Raw genomic sequence first — 26451 nt, forward strand, 5'->3', positions numbered from 1 at the left:
TTATCTTGGGATCGGACTCCGTACTCCGTAGCGATCTAGACATGGGCCATGTTCGGCTTATCCCATATTCGGTTTGTTCAGCTTCTTTTTTTAGTCAGAACATTGTTTTTCTCTTACAATCATTCAGCCGGAACAGTATTTTTCAGCCAGTTTCAGATCAGCGAACGGGGCCATGGTACTCAACTCACGTGGGCACGGGAGAGAGTGGAGGACTACCTATAGTGTAAGAGTTTGTTTGGTAGAGGTCCTTTTATTTACCATTATGGTTAAAATGATTTTCCAGCATAAATTGAGTAGGAAGCGATTATAGGGAGAAGTGGGTTAGAAAAAGGCTAGTTTTTTCAGCACTAATCTTTTAATTCGTTTGAACAGTTTACAGATTTTTTTTAAGAAAAAAAACTGTTTGTGAGAGGTACTCCGGCGAGAGCTCTGCGATAGAGACGCTTGCCGAAAGTGGGTTACAGTAGCTTCCCGGCGAGCGTCGCTCGCTAGCACAGGGCAGAGACAGAGGCAGAGCACAGACGGCAGACGCCCTGGAGTCTGGAGAAGTCTGCCACCGGCCCTCCACATCGGCACTCATCCCTTCCAGTTCCAGGCTTCCAGCGGGGCACCAAACAGGACGGCAGGACCGCAGGAGCGAGGGTCGCCGTTATGGCGACGCCCAAGTTGGTCACGGAACCTAGGACGCGCACGCAGAAGATTCGGGATTTGGTTCCAGTCGCATTGTTGCAACACCATGTGGAGTACGGGTAGGGTAACTTTTTGTTTGACAGAGATGGCGGACACTGCTCGTGCATGCATGTGTTTTTGCTTGTCTCAAAGACGCAGTCACGACTTGACTCACGCTGCAGTGAGCAGTGTGCAAATCCTGGTCCGCGCGACTCGTGAAACGAGGGGGAGGCGGGCGCTGCGCTAGCCTAGCCGGTTTCCTCGGCGCCCGCCAACGGCCAAACCAAGGCAGCCAGCCACACACACATAGCATCCACGGCGCCCTCTCCTCTCCTTTCCATCCAGTCTTCTTCTCTCCGCTTCAGGCGCCGCGCGTCTCTCCGCTTCCTCTTTTTCCTCCACCGGCCTGTCCGCGCGCGCCGTCTCGCACGAGCCCGGGCACGGCGTGGCGTGGCGTGGCGTGGCGTCCCTTTCTTCTTCTTCTTTTTTCCAACGGAGGCCGCCCGCCAGCCAGCGCTGCCTTTAATTTAGGGGAAACCCATCCATCCGTCCGTCCATCACGTTCACGGGTGCCAATCACCTAGCAGCTAGCAGGCGGCGGAGGACCACCCGTCTCGTTCGTTCCTTCGGTGCCGCGCGTGCTGTCCGTTCGCCCGTGCGCGCGGAGGACGACCGATCGAGTCGACCAACCCCGGCCCTCGCATGGTCGCCGCCGCTCCAGGCACGTACAGCGACGACAACGGCGGCGGGTCCATGGAGTTCTGGCCGGAGTTCCTGGCGACCAGCGGCGGGCGCGAGTTCGTGGCCGGCGGGGTGGGCGGCATGGCGGGCGTGCTGGCGGGCCACCCGCTCGACACGCTCCGCATCCGCCTGCAGCAGCCGCCGCCTCCGCCCGCCGCCGGCCTCGCCCACGCTCCGCGCCGCCGCGACACGACAGCGCAACCCTCCGCCGCGCGCCTCCTCCGCGGCATCCTCCGCGCCGAGGGCCCCTCCGCGCTCTACCGCGGCATGGCCGCGCCCCTCGCCTCCGTCGCCTTCCAGGTCAGTCAGCTCTCCTCTGCTCTGCAGTCTGCACCACCGCGTCGCCGCGGTTCCCTCCCTTGTCACTCCGCCTCATGCCACGGCGGTCCGGACGGACGGATCACGGATCCCAGGAGGTAAAAATTGTCAAAAATGACACTCCAAAGATGGACTCTTGATTAGGACGACACTTGGAAGGATGATAAGTGAGTGTGTCTATGAATACGAGTCCAGTGTTAAATCTGCAAACGACGCTGGTTTAAGTTTCATTTTTGCAAATCGCCCTCGCAGGAGTCCAGGGCCTCGGACGCCGTGTATTCTTTCGATACGTCTACCTTTTGGTTCTTTTTGTTTGTCTCCACTAATTACCTACTTTTAATTTTTAGCAAAAGTCGATCGCTTTCAAAGATACAATTTTTATTTGCTCAACATAGACAAGCATGCGCCACACCCACTCGCTGCCGATCGAGTTGAGCCATCGGGGGACGGCACTAGTTATCGTCTTTTAGTCTCACTCACTCAAAAAGATCATTCACCTTGCTTGTCGCGTTTGAACTCTTGTTGCAGCGCTACCTTTTCTTGCCTTGTCTGCCTTTGCGTTGCCTTACAATGTTTCCCGTAAGATCGCACTAGGAAACACAGCCAGCCAGCTTGTGTCCATCAGTTTCAGAAGTAGACGTGACGAAATGCTCATCTTGATCACCCATCACCATTCACCAAAACATGATGAATGGGGGTTGTTTGGCAGTTGGCAATCTGGGCACAACATCTTTGGGCTGAATCTCTGACGGAATGCTGCACGCAATGGTCCTCTCACTCACATGGTATGCTTCAGCTTCAATGCATTGTTGCTCTGTGCCCGCCCGCTGCTTCTGGAGCTTCACATGGTGTGCCTCTGCCTCCTTGTGCTCTCACCAGTCACCAACAAAGCCAGTAACGTACTAACGTACGCTGATGCACATGCCCATGCGCTCGTGTTCCTGCCGACCTTTGCGTAAATATGTACTACTGCCTCTGAAGTCTGAACCCTTAACGTCGGCCAAGTCTTCATTTCTTACAAACGCCTAACGCCTGACGCCTAACGTTGGCAAACTCATAATTCTGCTCTCAAAGGGTGCTGGATTAGACAGGGGATACTGAATTTGATTGAAAAATAGATAAAATTTAACTTTTAGATTTTCCCCCTCTTAGGATTAGGATTACTTTTTAGGTGGCAGCACCGGCACTTCCTCCGCCCCCTGCTTGTGCTAGCTGACCTGACAATTCCTTGTTTGCGAGGGGGTACATTGCCGGTGTTTTCTTTAGAAATGCATTTCGCTTCCGGCTACGTCACATTCAGATTTTCAGCAAAGGCACCTCTTTCCCTCCGTAAAAAAACGCAAAGGTAGGTACAAGGAAAGGATCTAACCTGAATCCAATGCACCATTCCTAGCCACACAACATCATATGAATGAATAGCCAGCCATCCAAAGTTTGGTACAGTCTGCAACAAATTTGTACTACCCATCAACTTCACTGCACATAGCCATGGCCATGGCCATGCGTTCGCACAAGTCACCAAACGTGGTGTTACGAGCTGCAATGCAATACCATGCTCTGTGTCGTGTCATGACAACTGGCGAGAATGCTCGCTGCTGCTGCCTGTCTGCAGAACGCGATGGTGTTCCAGGTGTACGCGATCCTGTCGCGGTCCCTGGACCCGGAGAGCTCGGCCACCTCCGAGCCGCCCTCCTACGCGAGCGTGGCGCTGGCCGGCGTCAGCACGGGGGCGCTGCAGACGCTGATCCTGTCCCCGGTCGAGCTGGTCAAGATCCGGTTGCAGCTGGAGGCGGCGGGGCACAAGCACGGCCGCCACCGCCGCGGCCCCGTGGAGATGGCCCGGGACATCCTCCGGCGGGAGGGTCTCCGCGGCGTGTACCGCGGGCTCGCGGTGACCGCGCTCCGCGACGCGCCGGCGCACGGCGTCTACTTCTTGACGTACGAGCGCGCCCGGGAGCGGCTGCACCCGGGGTGCCGCCGGCAGGGCGCTGACGGTGACGGGGACGAGGGCCTGGGCACCATGCTCGTGTCGGGCGGCCTGGCGGGCGTCGCTAGCTGGGTGTGCTGCTACCCGCTGGACGTGGTCAAGTCCCGGCTGCAGGCGCAGGGCGCGGGGTCGGTGCCCAGGTACCGCGGCGTCGTCGACTGCTTCCGGAGGAGCGTCCGGGAGGAAGGCCTCCCCGTGCTGTGGCGCGGCCTCGGCACCGCCGTCGCCCGCGCGTTCGTCGTCAACGGCGCCATCTTCTCCGCCTACGAGCTGGCTCTGCGGTTCCTGGCCAGCGGCAGCGGCCCCAGGCTGGTCATGGAGGAGAACTGAGCTCAAGACTGAACCGTGTGATGTGCCAGATTCTGCACAGTTCGTTCGTGCAACAGTACCCTGCCCCATTTGTGAGATGAGATTGGACCGTGTTGTACATAGGGTAAGTATTCATTGGGATTTGGGAGTGGTTGGGGTGGAGTCTCATGCCATGGCAATGAGATGAGATTCGTAGAGTACCGTAGCTGCAAGCTTCATACAGATTGAAGCATGCGTCTTGATGATGATGGCGATCAATTCCCCCGATATTTGGGGAGATACAATGTGCAGTGCCTACATTGTTGTGCTGCTATATGTATTGATAAACCATTCATGGAAAACATCAGAATCCTGCTAGTCAGTTGCTTTCAGTCAGAGCAAGGAGGAGGCTGTGTTCACTCATTATTTTGTTTTCTTTCTTTTTTAAAAATTGTTACTTTCAGCTTCAGTGGAAGAGGCAAAAATGGACTAGCTTTTCTGTGTGGCAACAGAGGATATGATCATGTGAATACCCCGTTTGGCACGGTTCCAAACAAACACTTGCAGGATTCATAGAGTACCATAGCTGCAAGATTCATATACAAATTGAAGCATGCGTCTTGACGATGGCGATCAGTTCCTCCCGTTATTTAGGGAAATAGTACAACGTAGGAGTACATACATTGGTGACTTGCGTATTTCGTTTAAAAAAAAACTAAGTCTTTTGGGTATTTGAGAGAAAAAAAAAAGAAGAAAACATCAGAACTCTGCTCGTCAGTTGAGCAAGGAAGAGGCTGTGATCAGCCATTTATTTCTTTTTTAAAACGGTTGCTTTCGGTCTGCAACTACAGTGTCAGTGCTAGAGGCAAAATGGACTAGCTTTTCTTGCGGCAACTGTGGATATGAAATTTTACCAAACCGAGGATATGAGGGCGTCTTTGTGGAGCTCTCGATGGCTCCGGCTCCGTCACTGCCGAGCCTCCAATCGCGGGCTCCTCCAGCTCCTGTTTAGTGCGCAGCTGAGCCGGAGCCTTTCCAGCACCGAAACACAGTAGTAATACAGGGTGTGTTTAGTTTCCAAACTAATTTCTAGCCTGGACAGCCTTAGCCTGCTCCTACTAAGTCAATCCCTGATTGTTTGGTTGTCTGTACTATGTTACCTTGGCTAACCCTGGGTGTGTTTGGTTGCTCGGTTTGTTTTGATACAGTCAGCTCTTCTCTGAATTGGTAAGCTTACCCATTTAATACGATGCGGTTCTATAATGGTAAGTTTTTTCATGATGAGAATGAATAAAAGGAGACAAATAATAGCAGCGAATACAATGAATAAATTCATATCCAAATTCATACTGTTGCGCAATACATTGAGCATAAGCACATGACACAAGGTTCATGCAAGCTGGACACAGCAACTGAAACTGAAAGTAAGAACTGCAGCCTGCAAGTTTCTGCAAAACTGAATGTTCACAGCATTAGATTAAGGAACCTTACAGCAGGAAAATCTATACGAGATTTGGTCTTTGATCACAACAGATAGTATGAAATCAAAAAGAGCAGCACGTCACCAAGCAGGCAAGGTAAACTCTGAAAATTACAGTAGATTCAGACTGACAGAACATTTCAGACTCTGAAAATACACGGATTTTGGGATCACAGTTATTGAATGAAATAGAAGAATTTCAGACTGCAGTAATCACAACTGAGAAACAAGAAACAAGGCATCCGCAGATCACAATCAGTAGCAACTTCAACTGAATAGAAACCTGATAAACAGTCAGCTTTCATTCACCGCAAACTTCACCTGATAAACCATCCACAGAACCTAACCAAATATAGACAAGACACTAGTACTGCTACAAATCGACGAACTTGAGCAGAGAGGCCCCTTCATGTCGAAGCTGACCAGAGAGAAGCCTGTCATCCATTCTTGTCCTCCAGCAAGCTGCCACTTGCCACTCGAGCTCGATGAACGGAGCCGGGCGGATCCACCGTTGGAGCTCGCCCCCGCTGGCTACCACCACCACGCCACGTGCTTCCCGTCTTGCCGCATCTCACCCCAACTGGCAACTGCAGCTGCAGTGCGGCAGGCCGGCAGCTTTCGATTTGGCGGCGGCGCAACACGGCGGCTCGCCCCCGCCGCAACGCAGACTGCCCCGCGCCCCCACATCGCAGCAGCCCCGCTCCGCCGCCACCGTGCCGCACCCGCCGACCCGCCAGCCGACGCGTTGCGCCACTGCGGATCTGGTGGTGCCCGTGCCGGTGTCGGCGACGCGCCGCCCCACCGGCCTCTAGGCGCCGCCGAGCAGTGAGAGAGCGGACGAGCTGCGTTCCCAGGGACGAGGACGAGCTCGCCATGGGACGGCTGACGGATACGGTAGCGGAGGAGCAGCAGAGGTGAGGAGAACGACGGGGAGGAGGAGGAGGAGGAGGAGCAACCGGCGGAGGAGGTGAGGGGAACCAGCACGTGGGCTGGCTCGCACCTGGCTCAGGAGAACGGCGGATTTGCGCTTTCAATCCTGGCCAGGTTGAAGGGGTACGGATGATCAGTCCCAGCTTATTTTTAGGCAAACAAACAGGCTAAAATTAGCGCAGAGAGTCAGGTCAGAGATTGGTCATCCAACCAAACACACCTGTATATTGCAGCACAAGACGCGCATAGTGAAGCCAGAGCTGTTAGGAGCCGAATCAAACACATTTCGAAGTTTTACCATTTATTATGTGCAATCCTGCAGCGCCGCGCTACCGCTTGCAAGATTCTATCCAATTACGGTAATTCAGGAAGCGGGCGTCCGACCGCCGGACGGTTCGTTGCCTGATCGCGACGCGCTGACGCTAGCGCAATGACCGCCTCTTATTTGCTGCTCCACTCGTCCCGCAAGTTCTTTAAAAAAAACCTCACCTCACCGCAGCGCCGTAACAACATTTGCGACCACACTCCGTCGCGCTCTCCACCGTGTCTCCCTCTCCATCGTGCCTCTGCTCCGCTGGCCGACATCTCCACCGCGCCCAAGCGCGGCGGTCGGTCATCCTCCCTCTACACTACTCTTTTCGCCCGCCGCGGCCTTCTCCACCAGACTTGCCTCGCTCTTCTCCACTGGAGCGGCGAGCTCCGCGCCACCGACAAGCTCTACACCACCGAACTCCACGTGCCTCCAAGCCTTCATTTGCAAGCAGCAAGGATATGTTGCGGTGAAAGAGCATGTTGTAAGTCTATGTTTCAAGTGTTTCATAGATATGTTGCAAGTGTTTCGTATGTATGTTGCAAAAGTACATCGAGATGTTGCATATGTTATAATGGTTGTACACGTATGTTGCAAAGATTATGTCCCAACGTTTCATCTGTTTTTTCAGACGTATGCTGCTAGTGTGTTTATTTGGATGTTCCATATCTTTCACACATATGTTACAAGTGTTTTTATCTGAATGTTGCGTATGCTTTACGATGGTTTCAAGTGTTTTTCAGGTATTTTAAAAGTGTTTCGGATGCATGTTTTAAGTTTTTCATCTATCGTATGTTACCAGTGTTGCATCTGAATGTTTTAAAAGTAGATCGGGTGTTAGCATCTCCCTCCTCGCTTTCTACTACTTTATCTCGGTATCTTCTCCTCCTTCCGATGCCGGTTAGGTATCGGAACCAGAGGCGCCGGCGGGCGCTGGCCCCTTCCCTTCTTCTCGATCAAAACGGCATGAGACGTGCGAAACGGAGTGCTGACGCAGGCGTGCAGACGCGGACGAACGGGCGCTAGCACAGTAGCACTGCTGCCGGCGAGATTATATCCAGTTACTCCAGCCAAGCCAAGTAGGGAATTGGTTCCGATTCCAACACGGAATCCTGCTGATTTTGAGGTCCCGGCCTCTCGTCCGGTTCACTGGAGAATTTGTTAGGGAATCTTTGTTTGTATGCGTGTTCCAAGCAGTGCCCTCCAAGCGTCGTCCTTTCCGTCGGATCTTCGCTACCAGCGTAGACGTTGGCTTCTACGGTTTTGAGCTTTTCAGCCAGAGTACTTTTGGCAGCTCTTCTAGTGGTCGCTGTAGAGGAAGTGCATGTGACCCCAGAGCAGATGTATAGTGTTTGTATTTTCTTTGGCCCTTTGTGTTTTTTCTTTCTTTTGGTGCCTATGTTCGTTTTTCCCCTTCTAATAATAAATATAATTTGGCAACATTCTTGCCGTTTTTCAAAAAAAAAATTTGTATGCGTCCATGCTAACATGGACTTGAAATAAGACAATGCATGGTGGGTTAACAAGGAAATTTAACATTTTTGTTGTATGGCCACAAAGTGGAAAAAGCGGAACTGTTCAGCTCGCTGTTCTTTTTTCGGTAGAGACCGGAATATATTTTTAAATGTTTTTTAGATTATTACTCATGAGTTGAACTCATTATCTTAAACACTATCTAGTTTTTTTTTATAAAAACAAATAATTCAAGTCAAAATACCATAATGTGCACAATAGGAACCTCAAATCCACCCGGAGAAAAAAAAGTCACGTCCTTTTCTCCTCCTCGTCGCTACCGCCGTCTAGGCCCCCTCTCCTTCCACTCCGACGAAGAAGGGACCCATCTCTTGTCTACAATAATTCATTACATCTAGTTCGTTTAGGTTTTGTCCAAATAAATCTACCGATGAAATCAAATGATTTTCGGTCGGGATCTTGTTACACATGATGATTTCGGTGATTACCACAATGAGGTCGCCATTGCATACATCAATTTCATTGACATGGGGCCGTTATCTATAAGGGAGGAGTGTTCCTGGGCATACCTAAAGAGGGTAGTTACTCCAGGTCATCGATCTCGTTGACGATGGTCGCAGAGAGAAAATCAAGAATTGAAGACGATGAATCTGTAGCCTATGCGGTATCCAACGGTACAATTGTCGATGTTCTTTCATCGATTTAGATGTGTCTTGGACTGGTTCTGGAACGTTGGATCTTGCGACATTACCAATGTTTTTGGGTTGATCGCTGGATTTTGAATAAGGACTGCACTCTGGCTCTAGTATTCAACAAGGCTATGTTCATCTAGAGCATTGGGTGCATTGAAGAAAGCCATTAGGAAAGAAAACAATAGAATGATATAGATAAAATATTCTATGTTTTTTATTTCAGTTTTTTCATGTGTAATATGGAGATGTACTGTGCTAAGTTTTAGTATAATTCCGGCTTCCCTTTGGAAAAAAAAGACTGAAATACCATAGGTGTGATGATGAAGTGAAGTTCAATGGCACTATCTAGTTGTACTCATTTTGTAGGAGAAACAAAGAGTTCAAAATCTCTAGTATCTAAAAATTAGCGAGGGCCTTAACAAGAATGTTTCTGGAGAAGATGATGCAAAAGCCTTAATTAAAGACAGAAGAGGCAGCGAGAAAGCATAATGACACGGAAGACAGAGAACCGTGGAAGATAAGCCCAAAAGACCCATGGGCTTTCTATTTCCAAGGTGGTTGGAAAACCGGCGGAGGCCCACCTTGCTCTACACAGGCCGGTTAAAAGTGGGCTGGGCTTTGTTTGGCGAATCTACTGTATCAATAGAGTGTGGTGTTTCCTATATATAAAAAAAAAATTAGGAGGGGCTCGCACGATCGCATCGCAACGACCACCTGAGACCTGAGCACGTGATGTGATCAATACATGGTGCTCGTGCAGGTCGACCGATGGACGCTGCAATGATGGCGAAAAGAAAAGGCTCCTTAATTAACGGGACGCACGGGGTGGCCAGGCCAATAGGCCATGGCCACTTGACCAGGCAGAGGCAGCCGCCCACCTGAGCGCCCCGAAATGAGCCGCCCGCATTCCCTTTCCACGCGAGGACGCGAGGCTTTCCCATCTGCCGATGCCCGATCTCAAGCGGCCGGCACAGCGGCATGGCGGTGGCGGGGCGGGCGCACCCATGTCGACACGGACACGATGGCGTCCAATCATTCATTTTGTAGGGCGCGGGCGTCGGGCGAGACGAGACGAGACGCGCATGGCAATGGCCACCACCACCACCATGACAGGCAGGAGGAGTTGAGTTGCGCGCGCACGGACAGGGGCAGGGACTCTAGCGGCCGACATGCATGCATGGCGGGAGCAGAACGGCCGAGCCCAATCGGGCGGCGGCTTTGCCAGCCGGCCCACGGATGGCTACTGCTGCTGCTGCCCATTACGACGATGTGACGGCTTCTTCACCTGGCTAGAAAAACGCCCGATGATGCTAATTTGTTGTAAGAGAAAAACACTGTTATTTTGCTAAAAAGGTATGGCTAATAAGTTCAAGCGAATACAGCCGTCCACGTGGATCTCTGCAGGGGATCCATTCGTGCTGGATGCGTGTGGGAATCTCTCCCGAATAATCTGACCGACTGACATGGCTGCTGCTGTGCTGCATGCTAGCTAGCTGCATCCAGAATCCGAGTGGATCGTGTGCTCACTCGGTCGACACTACCGCTAGCTGTACTGTACTGTACTGCCGTAGTACGACACCACCTCACCTATTGCTGATGCATCATCATTGGCTCATTGATGCATCGCTCATTACTCATCAGTCATCATGGGTGTATGATACGCCACTTGTTCGTAACAATGCCATCGATCATCGATGAGGGCCAATCCAATCCAGTGGAGAGGCCTGGATCCGATCCATCGACAGGTCCCCATTCAGATTCAGGGAGAGGATCGTCGCAGCTGCTGTGCCTGCCTCCTGCGGCGCACAACCAGGCAATAAGCTCCATACCCCGATACCCGCTGGCCGCAGGCCGTCCGGCCGGTCCACTCAGCAGCGCGGTGTGATTGTCACGTCATGATCGATATGGAACTATGGAACACAGCTCAAGCTGACAAGCTACCAATGCAAGCAGCCAACCTGCATGGCGTGGCGATCCATCCATGGGGCGCGGCCGGCGCGACGGGGACACGTACGGGCCAGGCCACCAGCAGTCCAGCACGCACGCGCGCATGCCGTTTGGCAGCTAGCGACCGAACCGCCGGGAACTAGCTTGCCCGTCGATGTCGTCGACGATCATTCGATGCGCGCGGTGTCATCACGTGGGCGCCGCGGCCGCGCAGCGCCGGGTCACTGTGGGCGCCACGAGAGGCGCACGCGCGGTGCTGTGCGTGCCCACGTCAGGTCGGCGTCGGCCTCGGCCGGCCGCCATTCTCCCGCCCGCCCTGCCGGTGGCCAGTGCTGCCAAGTGCCAAGATGGAAACCCACGACGATATCGATCCATCGATGCTCGCGCGCGGAATCACGCAAGGGGCCTCCTCTCTCGGCCTCTGTTCATGCGCGTCAGCGTTTGGCGCCGGGGACCGCCGGAGCACTAGTCGCTGACTCGCGCGCGCGGCGCCCGCCTTTCATTCCTCAATCATTCGCGGGGGCTCTGATCGGAGTGCGCCGGTCGTCCATGCCGTCCGGGGCAGGCATATATATCTAGTGAGTGCGGCTCGCTGTCGCTTCAGAACCGAGCGTTCATGCTCATGCCCCCGTCGATTTTTTTACCTCAGCTCGATCGTCTTCACAATGTATGCTGTGTCCAAGCATATCCGCTTTGGTTACTGGATGTCGTAGTACGTAATCTAGATAAGGCTATCTAGTTACGAGTAGTTTTTTCTTACCAATTGTACTGCCTTTCTATCCTTGCATAGTGACAACGGTTTTATCCATATGGATGCATTGCGGCGGTCAAGGCATGTTTGGATCCATGCTACATTTTTAAAACTATTTTTTATTCTTAGATTGTAAAAGGCTAGAGCAAAAGGTAACTAGGTTTTTAATAGGCAAAAAACTGATAAAACCCATAGAAAACTAGTTTATGAATTGTAAACGTTATACTAATAACAGTTAGACTGTTTGGATCACAATATGGATTTCACGCTTCATTGGGATCTAAACTACTGGACATAAAAGTGCTTGCATACTATAGAAGATTACAAGAAGCATCACGTACGCTGTGTCGCTCTCCTTCCCCCACATCGCTCTCATAGGCATGGGCTTCGCATGTGTCACTTTCCTTCCCCCGCATCGCTCTCACAGGCGTGGGCTTCTTCAAGTGAAAACCCTATCCATTTGTGGACGGGCGATAGTGGCGCCCTCGGCGTCACACCGTCCTTGGAGTCATCGTTTTGGAGACCCAGCTTGGTTGTGGTCGTCAGCTCTCGATGGTGTGTCGCGGACTCCGCTTACGTGTTTGGTTATAAATTGCTTTACAATTCACCATGACTATCTGATGCACGTAGATTGGGTGTGCCTTGTCAAGTCAGACCTATCAAGTGAGACCTACCGTGTCACTTGTGTGCGATGTGTCCCGGCAAATGACACACGACTAGCCTTTAAAACTGTGGAAGGTTTCCTGTGGGCATAGGGCAACAACATGAGGCAAGGTTGTCGTCTGCAATAGAAAGTTTGAAGCTGCTCTTTGTTTGTGTGTCGATCTTGGCAACGATGATTTATGATTGTCTTCATCTTTGTGTTCTTGCCCGACACTACAAGGTGTTCCAATGCCTGAACCTCCTTAGAACCGTTACTTGCTTTTGGCGTGGGGCCAACATTCCCGGTCCAAGCTTGCAGAGAGGTGTAGTCGGAGTTGCTCGTTATTAGGGTAAGATGATGCTTGGCAATGATGATCTATGATGGTCTTCATCTTTGTGTGCTTGCTCGATGCTCCACGGTGTTCCAATGCCTGAATCTCCTTGGAACTGCTACTTGCTTTTGGTGTGGGGCCAACATTCCTAGTTTGATCATGCAGAGATGTAGTTAGAGTTGCTCACTGTTGGGGTATGGAGATGCTTGGCAGTGATGAAGTGTTGTAGACTTGCTGTCTCTATCTAGGTGTGCTGGCGCTAACTATGTGCATGCAGGCAACACGGTGGTATTAATCGAAGTTTCCCATGAAAAGTCAGGGCTGCTTGGTCATCTTTTGCGATGAGGCTCAGCAACAATGACATTCGGTAGACTCCATAGTGTCGTTGCCCACTTTGTGTTTGTTGGTTCATCACTTGGGATATTGTGTTGTGGTTTTTCGTTGGTTTTCCTTTAATTAACCGTGCATTTGTACGGTTTTTGGCCATAGCTTTCCTTAGAAACCAAGTCAATTCTTTCTTCTATAGTGAATTCTAGGAATCTCCTGTGCTTTTCGAAGGTCCTTAAAAAATGCCTGCATGATATATCTTTTCCAATGTATGATATGAATATATGAATGGAACATATGAAATGCTTCGATTCCCTAGTCTTCGGAATACAGTGAACAAGAGTCGCATGCTATGCAGATACACACACTGTTACTTTTTTATAAGTATATTGTAGGTGCAAACTAACCAAAAAGTAACAAGTAGTTATGGCACACACATATAATAACCATTTTACTAAAAAGTACCAATACAAATTTTCATGCCGATCCATGCCCTGTTTCGCTTGGCTGATAAGCCATGGCCGAAAGTACTGTTGGCTGATTTGTTGTGAGAATAAAATACTATTCGTTGGCTGAAAAAGTACGGCATTGTAAGCCAAGCGAACATGGCGCTAACCTTAACAAGTCCAATGCATGGTTTGCAGCTAGAAATGAGCTTGTCACTTGACTGGTGTTCATCATATATGTCTCCTGAAATCATCGACCTCTTACTACCATTGTCAGTTAGCATATACACATACTATACCCATATATACCAGGTGTACTTCCAAGAAGTATATGAGTAGATAGCCTGAAAGTTCATGAAAATAATGGACCAGTTGTTCTGAAAAGAAAAAAGGGAAACTCTACAACTTGCATGCCCAATACACAATGAGGTTCCACATAAGAACACCATCTTACGTTGCTGCCTATCTAGACACAAAACCTCACAAAATGGAAAGTAACACATGGGCCAATGCAAAAGAAGAGAGGAAATGGAATCATGACACTAGAAAAAGCTAAGGAGCAAGGTTGCACACACTAGTAAAGTGACAACGTTTGTAAACTAATGAAGAATATGCTCTCGTGTAGAATAAGTACTGACGGAGTAGATTTGTCTGCACATGATCAAGCAAAACACACACAACAATGATCTAGCACAATCAGAATTTTAGACTTCTCCTAGTGAGGTGGATTTCTCTTAGTGTTTTAGCATTCAAAATTTAGTACAATTTTTTCCTACTAAATGCCTCCAAGTGAGATTTCCACTGTGTTATGGCTAGTGGTAGTGTTTTATTACTACTTAAAAACACTAGGAGAAGTCCACCATTTTGGTAGTGTAGCTTTGAGAATCATTTGTTCATTTTATTTACTCCTCTCTCAAATTATATTTTTGATATTATATGTGAGACGGTGAAAATGGCGGTGGTCTATTAGAATGCAAATGGATCTAGAATGACGACAATATAATTAGAACACTTTTCATAGAGAAAATATCAAGAGTAGTTTGACATGTGCATAAAAGACTAGACTGGAACTATAATTAAATTATATGGAACGATGGACTTCCACACCATTTTACCTCATTCTAGAAAAAGAAACATTGTAGTGTTTTTGATAATTTTTATAGTTTTCCTTAGTTTTATTGTCTAGTGGTATATTTGTCACACATTCAACCAAAAGTTTTGTTGTCATTTTGCTTGATTTTCTACACAGTTCTTTAATAGATCTAAAGTGACATAAATATCGCAAAACCTATCATGTTATATAGTGAATAATGAGATTTAAAATTTCAACACGGTCTAAATTATACGCTCGTCTCTTTTATATTTGTTACCCAACAAATGTAGGCGCCACAATTTACTAATCCCCATTAATCATCACAAGCTATGACTTCTATCCAATTAAAATGATCTATTAGATACAAAATTATGGGGCGGCCAACAAATTAGCATGAATTACTAGAGCCTCAAAAGCTTGTTGTGGAAGGAAAAATATTTTGGTTAGGAATTGCTTCTCTCAAAAGATCATCATTCATAGAAAGAATTAAATAACGCATTGAATATTCAAATATTCAAACCAATTATATTAAGAATTGAGTGGTATGAAGACTAAACAATACGTGTACTCATCATTAGTTCAAGCATAAAAATATTTTGCAACAAATATATTATTATAGTATAAGAAAAGAAGAAATTTCTCCATTCATCTATTACAATCAACACTTACAAAAACAACTTACATTGTTTGTAAAATAAAAGAATCTTTTTAACCTCACAAAAAAACAATCTATCAACTATCTCAAATTAAGAGATTTAATGTTAGAGAAAAACTAAAAGACAAAATATCAACCTATAATTTTTTTTACATGTACTAGCCTAATTCAGCTATATGATTGTGGTGGTAGAGAAGCTAGCATCATATTTTTCCTATTGCACCTACCCATTAGAATAGATGTAAATAGACTAGTACACGTATTCACAAAGTTATCGAATAAAAATAGAAGATGGATGGCCTTATCAATCAATAAATCAGATACTATTTGCTCTTGTGTCTTTCATAGCCAAAGTCATTCCAACATCGAACGATGTCATCTGCAATATTGGTAGCATCCATGGACACACCAAGGAGCCCACGTCTTGAGAACCCAGCAGCATACAGCCCATTCTTTCCTTTCCATTCATTTGAATTGTGTGGAAATCCATTTTTCTCTGAAAAGAAATCCTTCTCCTATGTACAAATGAAGTCAATTAGGTCAATAATTTGTTTTTATGACATCATCAATTGTAAGAAGCACATGCCAAAAAAAGTGATATTAAGTACACAACATGCTATTTTTATATAAATTTTTATACCTTTAACCAATAAGGAACATTGCTTTTGTATCCGGTGGCAAGAATGACAACATCAAATGATTCAGTTTTGCCGTCAATAAACTGAACACCATGCTCTTGGAAACTTTGAATTGCTGGAAACACCTGACAAATTTACAATGGAGACAAATTTATTAGGGCATGTAATTAAGATAGTTATATAATCACAAACAATGTCTAAATGAAAACAAGTAAATTAATTACTTTAATGTCTCCAGACTTGATCTTGGCTATAGTCCCCACATCTAGAACCGGCGTCTTTCCAGAGACTTTCTTCAGCTCCATCGGGCCAATGCTAGGTCGAGGAATGCCGAGGCGTACGGTGTCGCCTAGCATGAGATGCGTGAGCAGTAGGAGGACCTGGTCCACTTTCTGGACTGATAGATACATGAGAAGCCACATGGACAGACCAAAAGTCGAGAGCCCCATGATCTCTCTTGGAAGGACATGCACCTGAAAAAGATAAGAAAGATATATACTATCGGTTTCATAGTTCAGAATAAGAGTCACTAATGCACTAAATACAGTTACAGTCAGTTGGAGAAATGATCATCTATCTGAGATACTGTAAACTAACACCGAAAGGGGAAGCAAATCAAAGTGGCTCTTGTTTTTTTTTCCCTTTCGTGACAGGGATGCAAGTTAAAAAAAGCAATTTGGCAAAAGGGAGCAAAATAATAAAGGTTGAGCCTCGGGGTCCAAACACTTGGAGCTAACCTGCCCTCTATAGATATTGTGTTAGTTGCAAGCTAGCGGTTGCTAGGTTGTACTACAACTTTGCAAAGTGTGTGGGAGCAACACCACCACCTGTGGTGCAGCTTCCATATTCATATGCTTATCAGCATCAAAGTATTTTAGTAATGGTTTGCAAATCACGTTCCAGTTTAGAGAAAAGAAAAGATAAAACACAAAATATATATGTATTATCGCAGTGTAAAGTATGTGGAGGCCAATCCCGAAGAGTTCTTCTTGCCGAACGAATATTGCAAAGGGCATGCATCTGTTACTGCTATTGTTCGTTACTCCTATTTGGCCAAGTAACTGATGAACTGAATTTGGCAGTTTCGAAAGTTCAGTTCAATCTGTCTTGAAGTAAACAAATCTAGCTAGGAAGGTTTGTTTTTTCTGTTGTTATTTCCTTGAAAAGGATCAAGTGCATGCTCATAAATCCCGAAAAAGTTCCATGGAGAATCACGGCCTCTTTCTTGGCATGCATGCCTAGGGGGCTCTCTGTGGCTAGCTAGCTCGTGTGCTTTTTTAACCCAAGAAAGAAAAGTAAGGTTAACACATGCATCCAGTGAGATCTCACAGACTAGGCACAAAAAACTATTGTGCTTCGGGAATCGAAGTGTATGAACACGTGAGCTCAAGTGTGATGCCAACTAAGGCTAAGCATTTTATATATAGTTAGTATAATAACAGCCATGCTAGCTGTAGCTTTATCATGCGGCCTTATATTTTGTTGCAACATAACATGAACAAAAAGAAATAAAGGACCGGGGAAAAAGTTGCACCAAATGGAAAAGATGCAAATACCACCTTTGTTCGTTTAGTGGGTTCGTTTTTGTGCGTGCATCTTTTCGTTAATGTTTGTAGGAGAGTATTAGCAAAACACAAATCTCTGAATTATATATCGACTAGTTAGTGATTGCAATGGTTAGTTAAATCGATCCGTATTATTCCATCTGTAAGAACAAAGCAAATCTATTTATTTAAATACAAGATGAAAAAGAAGCAAATTGCAAAAGAAACCCAAACACAAACGATCGAATTGAGGTGTGCAAAATTAGACAAATGGTAAGAGCGAGCTGAGAGGCGATTGAGATTGAAAACGATGATCCATGAAATGAAGACTGATATATATCTTCTTACCGAGTCACGCACAACCATGGAGGTGTGCACATTATGGTTGGAGAGGTCGAGAGACACCTCCATACCGGAGTTGCCGCAGCCGACGACGAGCACCTTCTTACCACGATAGTCCTCACCGCTGCGGTAGTCGCTGGAGTGCATGATGAGGCCCCTGAAGGCATGGATGTCGTCGATGTCGGGCACGACGGGCTCGGCGTTTTCGCCGGTGGCGACGACGAGCCATTTGGAGCGGTACTCCCTGGTGACGCCGCCGCCGCCTCCGTCGACGGTGCGGACGCACCAGAAGTCACCGTCGTTCTCGGCGCTGACGACGGCCTGGCGGAAGAAGGGCCTGATGCCGAAGGTGACGATGTAGTGCTCCAGGTAGGCGAGGAACTGCTCCCTTGTTGGGTAAGCCGGGTAGCTTGGCGGGAAGGGCATGAGTGGCAGCTCGCAGTAGCGCTTGGGCAGGTGGAGGCGCAGCCTGCGGTACGTGCGATGGCGCCACAGCGAGGCGACGCAGCCGTGGCGCTCCAGCAGCACGTACGGGACGCCGCACATGGTGAGGCACGCCGCCACCGCCAGCCCCGCCGGCCCCGCGCCCACGATCACCGGACCCGCCAGCACCTCCCCGTGCTCGCCCACAGGGAAGCCCGTGGCCGTCGCCCTCGCGGCGCGCCGCGGGCTGTACAGCGGGTCGTGCGCCCTTTTGCCCTCCGTCTCGGCGAAGCGGTCCATGATCGATCGCGGCCGCCGGCCAGCCGCCAGTCCACCAGCAGAGCACTGGCTATATGCGCTCGCGACCAGCACAGCAGATAGCTCGATCGATGGCACTACTACTATATATATATTTATATATCCGCTAGGCGCTAGCTTGGCTGAGATGGATGGACGATCGATCTGCAGACTGCAGCTAGAGCTATATAGGCTATAGCTAGAGTAACAGGACAACACTACAGGAGGAGGAGGATGTGAGCTAGATGGTTTATATATATACACAGATACAATGTGCAGCGGCCTGTCATCTCCTGTTCCTCCTCAATCTCGCTCTCCTCTCTGTCTCTTTCGACCACGAACGCCACTAGTGGTTAGCCGAGGCGAGGAGAAGGGAGAGCGGGAGGGAGCGGTGGTTAATTTTCCAACCGGTTTTTGGAATCAGCTCAGTAGTATATATGTATTCCGGTCGGATATATGGATAGATGCCGACCAGGTGATGCGTTGCAAGGAAAGACTCCGGGACAAGTGTACACCAGCAGGCAGGGCATGCATGTCTAGTGTCTGCTTCTTGATCCCTTGTCGATCTTCCTCATCGACTAGTCAGAGATCACCGTGGCGTCAATGAGCGCGCGGTGACTAATCAACGGCAGTCCCAGCAGGAGCAGCTCTTGGACCCCGTGACCGTGACCCCGTCCTGAGTCCCAGCAGCAGCAGCTCTTGGACCTTTGGTAGAGCTGGCTAGTTTCGGTTCTTCGTGCACGGCAGTAAAGAACTGTCTATGTCTCTTCTTAAAACGACTTCTTTTTTCTTTTCCGAATTGCATGGTACAACATAGACACACACAACGCATGCAAACCCACATCTATGAGCATCTTCAAAGACTAGGCTGACAAATCCTCGAGATTGATGAAGTCACCACATACGGTCTCGCTATCGATGGGAACGCCGTCTACCACTGAAAACACAACACTATAAAACCCTGGAATATCTGCTCCCACGAGGAGTCGAATCCAGGACCCGAGGTGAGCATCTCCTAGAGACTTTCTAGATTCCATGTTTCATATCTTCATTTAGCTATCCATTTCGTTAAAATCCTTTCTCCATAATTGAACACATTCCAACATTTCTCTATAATTCAACACATTCCAATAGACTAGCCATATCTCCAAGAGAAAAGAATAGAGTTTGGAGCAACGCAAACATGGCACTAGCTGTCAGCATCACATACACTAAGATAGCAAGGCGTGTTGGTTAGCCAAATTTAGCCACCGAGGCTCACAGGATAGCATGTCAAATAGGATAACAATCGTGTTGGCTAGTCTCTGGAGGCCATTTTTCTAGAGCTTTAGCTAGAAATAGTATTTGCATGTTAGATATCAATTCTGTTGGAGATGCTCTAAGGCTATTGTAGGGCTACATGTCATTTCGCCTCTTCTTAAAACGAAGTTAGGAGCTGAAGAAACCACTATTTTAGTTTCACCAGCAATGTAGCAAGAAGCCGAAGTCGTGTCAAATGGGACCTATATTTAGGTTGTTCAACGGATCGAATGTAGCATTTCTCAATGCACGGATATACATCTCATTCTTTACAATATTGTTTATTATATATACAAAACAGAATGGTACAGATAAAAACATAGTGCAGTTATTTATAATGTTCTATATTCTTGTAATTATGAAAATCTTGGAATTATTTATGAGGATTTTTGCAGATGAGCTTGCAGCCCAGTGGTATAACATCCAATAGAGATGCCACCCACTCAGGGCTCGAATCCGGGGTGTTGCGTAATAAAAATCCCCCTCAGCTGGCGCAGCCAAGGTTTGGAGGATTTTTTTCACGGCCAGAACGAATCGCTTCATCTTAATGAAAAATCGGTAGGGGCATCTCCTCCGGTCAGCTTTTTTTTATTTATGAGATTTATATGTAACCATTCGAAAGACATGTCATTGAATTTCCTACATCAGCGATTAACATGGGCTATAAAGCTGAAAAAACATGCATTGATCATCACCAGGAGATGCATCCAAATTTTATGGCTGGTGGTATGATACATCCGCACAATCATCACTTATCCTAAAAAAACAAATGTTTTCACAAAAAAATGTTCTTGTTGCATCCTTAATCAAACAAATTACACTCTTAAAACAATACAAAATAGCATAGCCATTTTGGACTAGAGAAAAATGGATGAGTGGGGGTCTGGGAGATCTGGTGGATCTTGATCCATGCAAGCAGCACTCTACCAAGCATGCTTGATTTTGGCCGGGACCAAAATATACCTAGTTAATAATGATCTTGCATGATTAACATCCTAGTGTGGAAAAGCTTCAATGAAGCTAAGCTGTCGAAGCAGCAACGCATGTGCATTATTACACCTAGATACAAAAGCTTATTGGAACTAGAAAACATTAATAAATTTGTTTTGTAATATATAAAGGAGTTCCATGTATAAGTTCTAACCCTAGCTATAAAAAATGTATTACCTCCATTCCAATTTATAGGCCGTTTAGATTTTTCTAGGTATATAACTTTTGCTATGTATGTAGACATAGTGTATGTTTAGGTTTATAACTAGCAAACATATGTATCTTCAAAAGCCAAAATGACTTATACTTTAAAATGGAGGGAGTAATATACAACCGTGTTTATCATTCACACACTCCCACATATCATGTCTATATCGACATATATATCGTATATGTATATGGACTATATGTTGTGAAAATATCCGATATGGGCAGGCAAGGTGCTTTTCAATTGTTGTGACCATTTGGTCTTGAGATCCCGAAACTGCATCAAATATAACAATTACCTTTTATTGAAACTACACACAGTATATGTGATTGTGTTTTTTCACACAAAAAAAATGACTGGTTAAGCCACCAGGAAATTAAATGATATATACTGCTATAAGCATCCCTTGGTGTGTGTGGAGCTGGGCATGATCACAGATCACTTTCATGCTGGGAACCTTCGTTCCATAATACATAAAGCATAGTGTTAATAATCAAAGTAAAATAATTTCACTTTATAAAGTCTACAAAAGGTTAAATATGGGCAGGCAAGGTCCTGCGAACGAAGGTGGTACCAAACTTTAACGTCCTATGAGAGACTGGAATGTTTGGATTTAGAATCAACAGCCAATCAATAGTAAGAGAGGGTATAGTAGTGCAGCAATATCAAAATGTTCGATCCCTTGCAAACTAAGTTATCAAGTTTGACTTTTCACAACACCGATTCCTTCATGCGCCTTTGCAACTTTTAAATCCATGATTGAGAAGTAGAAGGCTATTGAACCTCTTTGTTTCAGTGGCTTTTTGTTTCATATATTCCAGGCCAGTTAAATGAAAACTTCTGTCGTGGCCAGTTGAGAATTAGATCGAGCAGCTTTTATGTGCCAAAGTTAGGTTCTCTTTGACATGGTTTCTTGAGGGGCTTCAGTAAAACTTCTTTGACTTTTCAGGAAAAGTCCTACCAAATGCCGCTAGCTCATAAAAATGGCTCTACGAGAAAAGTTATAGAGGGGAGAAGCCATTTTTTTACTAGAAGGGTGAACTCATATAAGCATGACGTACTTCTCCAACTTCTATGACTTCTTGGGTGAAACCGTTTGCGAAAAAACGCCGTCAAATAGGGCCTTAATTATTCAATTGGAGAGCACAAAAGCCACCATTTTACATGTCAAAATTTACACCGGTTAAACAATCTATATACCTAATAATATTAAAGTGATAATAGATTCTTCCAACCACTACACCATAATAGTGATTATGTTCCAAGCGCCCATGTCGTAGCAGTTCGATTCATCATAGAGAGAGGGCAAGGTTCAACACCACATATTGATTCATCACATCATACAGAGGGAGAGATTCAAGTAAAACATCATAGATCGATTCATCAAATCACACAAAGATAACACATCAAAGAGAGAGAGGGGGAGACAACAGATCATCGATTCATACATGCATCATCGTGCCTGGGAGCTCCGATTGCAACCCACTTGTCGGTCGAGGAGGTCGGCCGCTCAGCACGCCCACGCCCACAACATGTCGCCGCGGAGGCCACTACCCACACCCTTGCACGATGGCCGGGCCACTGGCCGAGGAATATGCCCTGCGCTGGACATAGCTAGGAGGAGAGAGAGGAGGAAGATAGCATGCTAGAGGAAGACTGGCCGAGAGGAGGAGTGAGATAAGTTAATGGAGAGAGAGAGAGAGAGAGGGCTGGGGGAGGGGAGCGGACATCAACTATATGACTTAAATGGATTGAATCAAAAGTTCAGGTCCGGGTGCAGGAATCACTACCCGTTGATAATAATACAACTCAACAACGACAGTTGCATTACCAATCAGCAGTGATAATTATTCATCATTGTCGGTTGTTTTTAAAATCTAGCAGTGATAGGCTTGTTGCTTACGAACCGACAATGATATCCTTATCATTGTTGTCGATGAAATATGGTTGGCAAGTCTACCTAGGGGTATGCCCAAGGTAGTTGATTGTCGGCAGACAGATGCGCAAGCCACAAACAAGACGGTGACGCAAGACAGACACGAGGTTTTATCCAGGTTCGGCCGCCACGAAAGGCGTAATACCTACGTCCTGCGTCTGATTGTATTGTTGTATGTCAATGAGAGATGTTTTTTTAGAGGGGTCCCCTGCCCGCCTTATATAGTCCGGGGGGCAGGGTTACAGATCTGGAAACTAATCCTAGCCAGTTACTAATTGCCATAGGTGGCCGGAATAAGGATTCCTATTCTAACCGACCAGGACCTTGCTTGATCTCCAAATCTACCTTGATTCCTTGCGCGGGATTCTAAACAGGTTGGCCGGGCCATGCGTCGTCTTCTAGTGGACCAGGACCCCCTGATCCGGGCCAGACCCTAGGCCCAGCCATAAGGGTATAGTGGTTCAATACCCCCTACAGCTAGTCCCCGAGCACCATGTATTATGCTGCGACACGTCGTTCGATCTCCTTCGACTAATGCGATCTGTCTTCATATCATCTTCAACTGATTGGAACATTGACCAACCGAATGTCCCAGCATTCTGGTCAGAACAGAGAGCAGTAGACCACGATTATAGCCGAAGATTCCGGTTGTCCGAAGAATGCATGGTGCTCTTAAAGAAAAAAGAAAAAGATTTCTTCCTTATCAGTGTGCCCCTTATTTCTGATAATACCCTTGGACAATAATAATTCTGGCAATCAGTCAAAGCGTAGGGGTCGATAAGATAAACACATTCACCGCAAGGTGAAGTATGCCCACTTAGTCCCCGAGCCTGGTAGTAGGTGACGTAGGCACTGTGGTGCTAGGGATCTAAAAAGAATTTCTACTGAAGTTAAGAATCTAATCGTCGTACAAGCAATACAAGATGCACCGGCAGATGCATCGTACCGATGTAGTCCCCGAGCTTGCTGGAAGGCGAAGTATAAGCCTTGTAGCAAGGTCCAAATAAATGCCTCTTGACTGTATGTGAGTACAAATCACATGTAGCCGAGGAGAGCGGTCACCGAGCAGTGGTCGGAACAGTCCCTGAGCACAGTAGTGGTCGGAGCAGTCCCCGAGCACGGTAGTGGTTTGCTCAGTCCTCGAGCATGATTATGGTCTGGACAGTCCCCGAGCACGATAGTGGTCGGGGCAGTCCACGAGCATGATAGTGGTCTAGACCATCCCCGAGCACGAGACATGTGGCGAACAACCAAATGCCACTTGTACTATTATTTGGTGTATTTATTTATCTTCTTACTCTGTCAAGTCCAATCTGACACGTCTGGTCAAAAAAGTAGACGGGTATAGCACGTAATACTGCCTTCTTGTCCTTTCAAGCAAACAGTCACTTGGCACCCGTAAGGAAGGTGCGTCAATGTGGGCCCTCTCACACTGGTAACGAAGAGGCACATACACTGATAACAAAGAGGCGCATATATTGGCATAGATCTCGAGGTTGTGAAAACAACCATCTGCGGCGCGTGCGCATGTCTCCCAAGAATCTCGAGCAGACAAAATGGCAAAACTCTTGGCTATTTATAATATAGAATTGGTAAGTTACTTTTTACCGAACCCCATTACCATTCGCTGCCGCAGCCTTCTTCTTCCTCTGGCCAACCCTAATTCCTCCGAAATCATCACCAATCACTCCTCCACCATATCTACTTTCATCAGCAAGGTTGGATTCATGGCGAAAAGTGATGCCCAGAAGAAAACCGGAGTCATGGCGATGGAGTGGTGCAAGTCAAGAATCAACGAGCAGACCATCGAAGACCTCATCATCATGGGAGTACTCCACAACAAGGAACTCGTAGGATGGCGCACGCCAGAGGGCGAGGGGTACCCCGATCCACAACCAGGTGAGATTATGGTTTTCGAAGATTTCTTCAAGCAGGGGTTTTGGGGTTCCAGTGCACCCTTTCCTTCAGGGGCTCTGTCTGTATTACGAGATTGGGATTTTGTAATCTGCATCCCAACTCGATTCTTCTTGTCTCCACCTTCATTCATCTTTGCGAAGCATATGGCGGCTTCTAGCCCCATTTTGACTTCTTTCATCATCTTTTCTGTCTGCGGAAGAAAGGAAGCGGCGGCTCGAAGATAGCCAGAGGTGTGTACCTCAATCTTCATGACGGGATGAAAGGCCTAGTACCTACACTGCCCTTGGAACACATCGCTTGATGACTGGTACAAGAAGTGGTTCTACATCCACGAAGAGCCAAACACGATCACACTGTGCGACAGTGGGGTTCATTTCGGAGAAGAAGAACAGCTGGTCGGAGAAGCCCGAGCACTTGGAACAGATCCTAGAACTTCTTGGGATGATCCATGTGGAAGAAACTAGATGGTCCGAGCGTGGTCGGGAACTTCATCAGCCGAAGGATCCAGCCCTGCCAGAGGAGGGTACATTCCCGGCTATGAGTACCAAGGTAGCGTAGATCCAACAAGGACGAGGTAGGAGGCGCCTGACAAGATCGAAATCAGAGCCAAAATTGGAGAGCTATTCAACTTAGCTGATCAAAATTATGTTAGATTGAGCGCCATCGAGCACGCTTTCAAGCTCGCCCAACCTCCCCCAAAGGTAACTCATCTTGCCTTGTACCTGTAGTCTCATATTGTAGTAGAAACTTACTGTATGATCGCTTATTTGTTTCCTAGGTTAATGGTCGGGATAGAGCGACAGTGTTTGTGTCGTCACCCCCTAGTGTAGATTGGCCGTAAATTACTGACCTGACCACCGAGACCAGCATCGGGGGTGAGGACATGGACTGGGCCATGCTCAGAGTTGGAGAGGAGGCAGCGGACTAGAGCTGCTAGTAAGCAGCCGGCGACTAGCAAACGTCATCAGGCGATCTTGACTTTGTCGGACGACGACACAGAGGATGCAGACATCTTTCAACTCGTCCCTCGAAAGAGGAGGAGGCAACTAGAGTCAATGGAGTAAGGTGGCTCCTCCGTGCCTGGTGGTACTCACATCGCATACCACTGTAGCGCCGAGGACAAGCGTCGGAGGGGTCGAGCGCCAAGCCCCAGCGTCGGCGCTGGTCTCAGAGGGAGACCAGGTGTCACCTGCAGAGCACGTGGAGCAAGCACGGCCAAAGAGACACGCCTTCGCCACATCATTCTGTGCTTCCAACATGTAAGTATTTGTAACCTTGATGTAAGCTTACAATTTATATTGATTACGATTGCCTTCTGAACTTATCTCGGACATATTAGGTCGGCATCCACCGAAAATCCAGACCAACTAGCTGGGAGTGGTGTGGCTCCGCCAGCAATGTTAGAGAAGACTGCCCAACAGCCGGCCATGGAGGAACCCATAGCAGAAAGTCCACTAGAGCCCCAGCAGATAAGCGGCCAGACAATAGTCCCCGAGCAAGTGGTCGAGGGGAGAGACGAGCCAAGCACAAGTGCTCCAAGCACCAACCCTATGGAGGATGACACCTCAGCACCAGGGGTAACGGGTCAGAATGAGGAGCGGTGGACGGAGTCGAGAGCATAGAGCATGCTTGTCGATGCTGCAACCCGTGGGAAAGCCATAGTGATCGTAGAAGCTGCAAACTCCGGACCAGCACCGCTACCCGAAGAAGAGGCCGAAGAGGACGAAGTAGAGGAGGTTCTAGGCCGTCCACAAGACAAACGACAACATGTATATG

At 47.6% G+C, this 26451-nt stretch overlaps 2 protein-coding genes across 2 annotated transcripts; one reads left to right on the forward strand and one right to left on the reverse strand.

Moving 5' to 3' along the window:
* Positions 1-1190: 1190 nt before the first annotated feature.
* Positions 1191-4395, forward strand: LOC136461511 (mitochondrial arginine transporter BAC2-like). Its single transcript, XM_066460777.1, has 2 exons — positions 1191-1710; positions 3341-4395. The coding sequence occupies exons 1-2, from the start codon at positions 1372-1374 to the stop codon at positions 4043-4045; spliced, it is 1044 nt and encodes a 347-aa protein (XP_066316874.1). The 5' UTR covers positions 1191-1371; the 3' UTR covers positions 4046-4395.
* A 10671-nt stretch (positions 4396-15066) lies between these two features.
* Positions 15067-18508, reverse strand: LOC136457405 (indole-3-pyruvate monooxygenase YUCCA4-like). The gene is made up of 4 exons (XM_066457435.1): positions 17612-18508; positions 15944-16192; positions 15722-15844; positions 15067-15596 (listed from the first exon to the last, which is right to left on the reverse strand). Exons 1-4 carry the CDS (start codon positions 18326-18328, stop codon positions 15405-15407), a joined length of 1281 nt encoding a protein of 426 aa, XP_066313532.1. The 5' UTR covers positions 18329-18508; the 3' UTR covers positions 15067-15404.
* Positions 18509-26451: the final 7943 nt, after the last annotated feature.

This window comes from Miscanthus floridulus, chromosome 6, assembly GCF_019320115.1.
Source record: "Miscanthus floridulus cultivar M001 chromosome 6, ASM1932011v1, whole genome shotgun sequence".
NCBI lineage: Eukaryota > Viridiplantae > Streptophyta > Magnoliopsida > Poales > Poaceae > Miscanthus > Miscanthus floridulus.

Coding starts and splice junctions, on each gene's coding strand:
- LOC136457405 (XM_066457435.1), bottom strand. CDS start 18,328: ATGGACCGCTTCGCCGAGACGGAGGGCAAAAGGGCGCACGACCCGCTG. Junction 16,193..17,611: donor CCATGGTTGTGCGTGACTCG/GTAAGAAGATAT, acceptor TATCTTTTTCAG/GTGCATGTCCTTCCAAGAGA. Junction 15,597..15,721: donor ATGTTCCTTATTGGTTAAAG/GTATAAAAATTT, acceptor ATTTGTACATAG/GAGAAGGATTTCTTTTCAGA.
- LOC136461511 (XM_066460777.1), top strand. CDS start 1,372: ATGGTCGCCGCCGCTCCAGGCACGTACAGCGACGACAACGGCGGCGGG. Junction 1,711..3,340: donor TCGCCTCCGTCGCCTTCCAG/GTCAGTCAGCTC, acceptor GCCTGTCTGCAG/AACGCGATGGTGTTCCAGGT.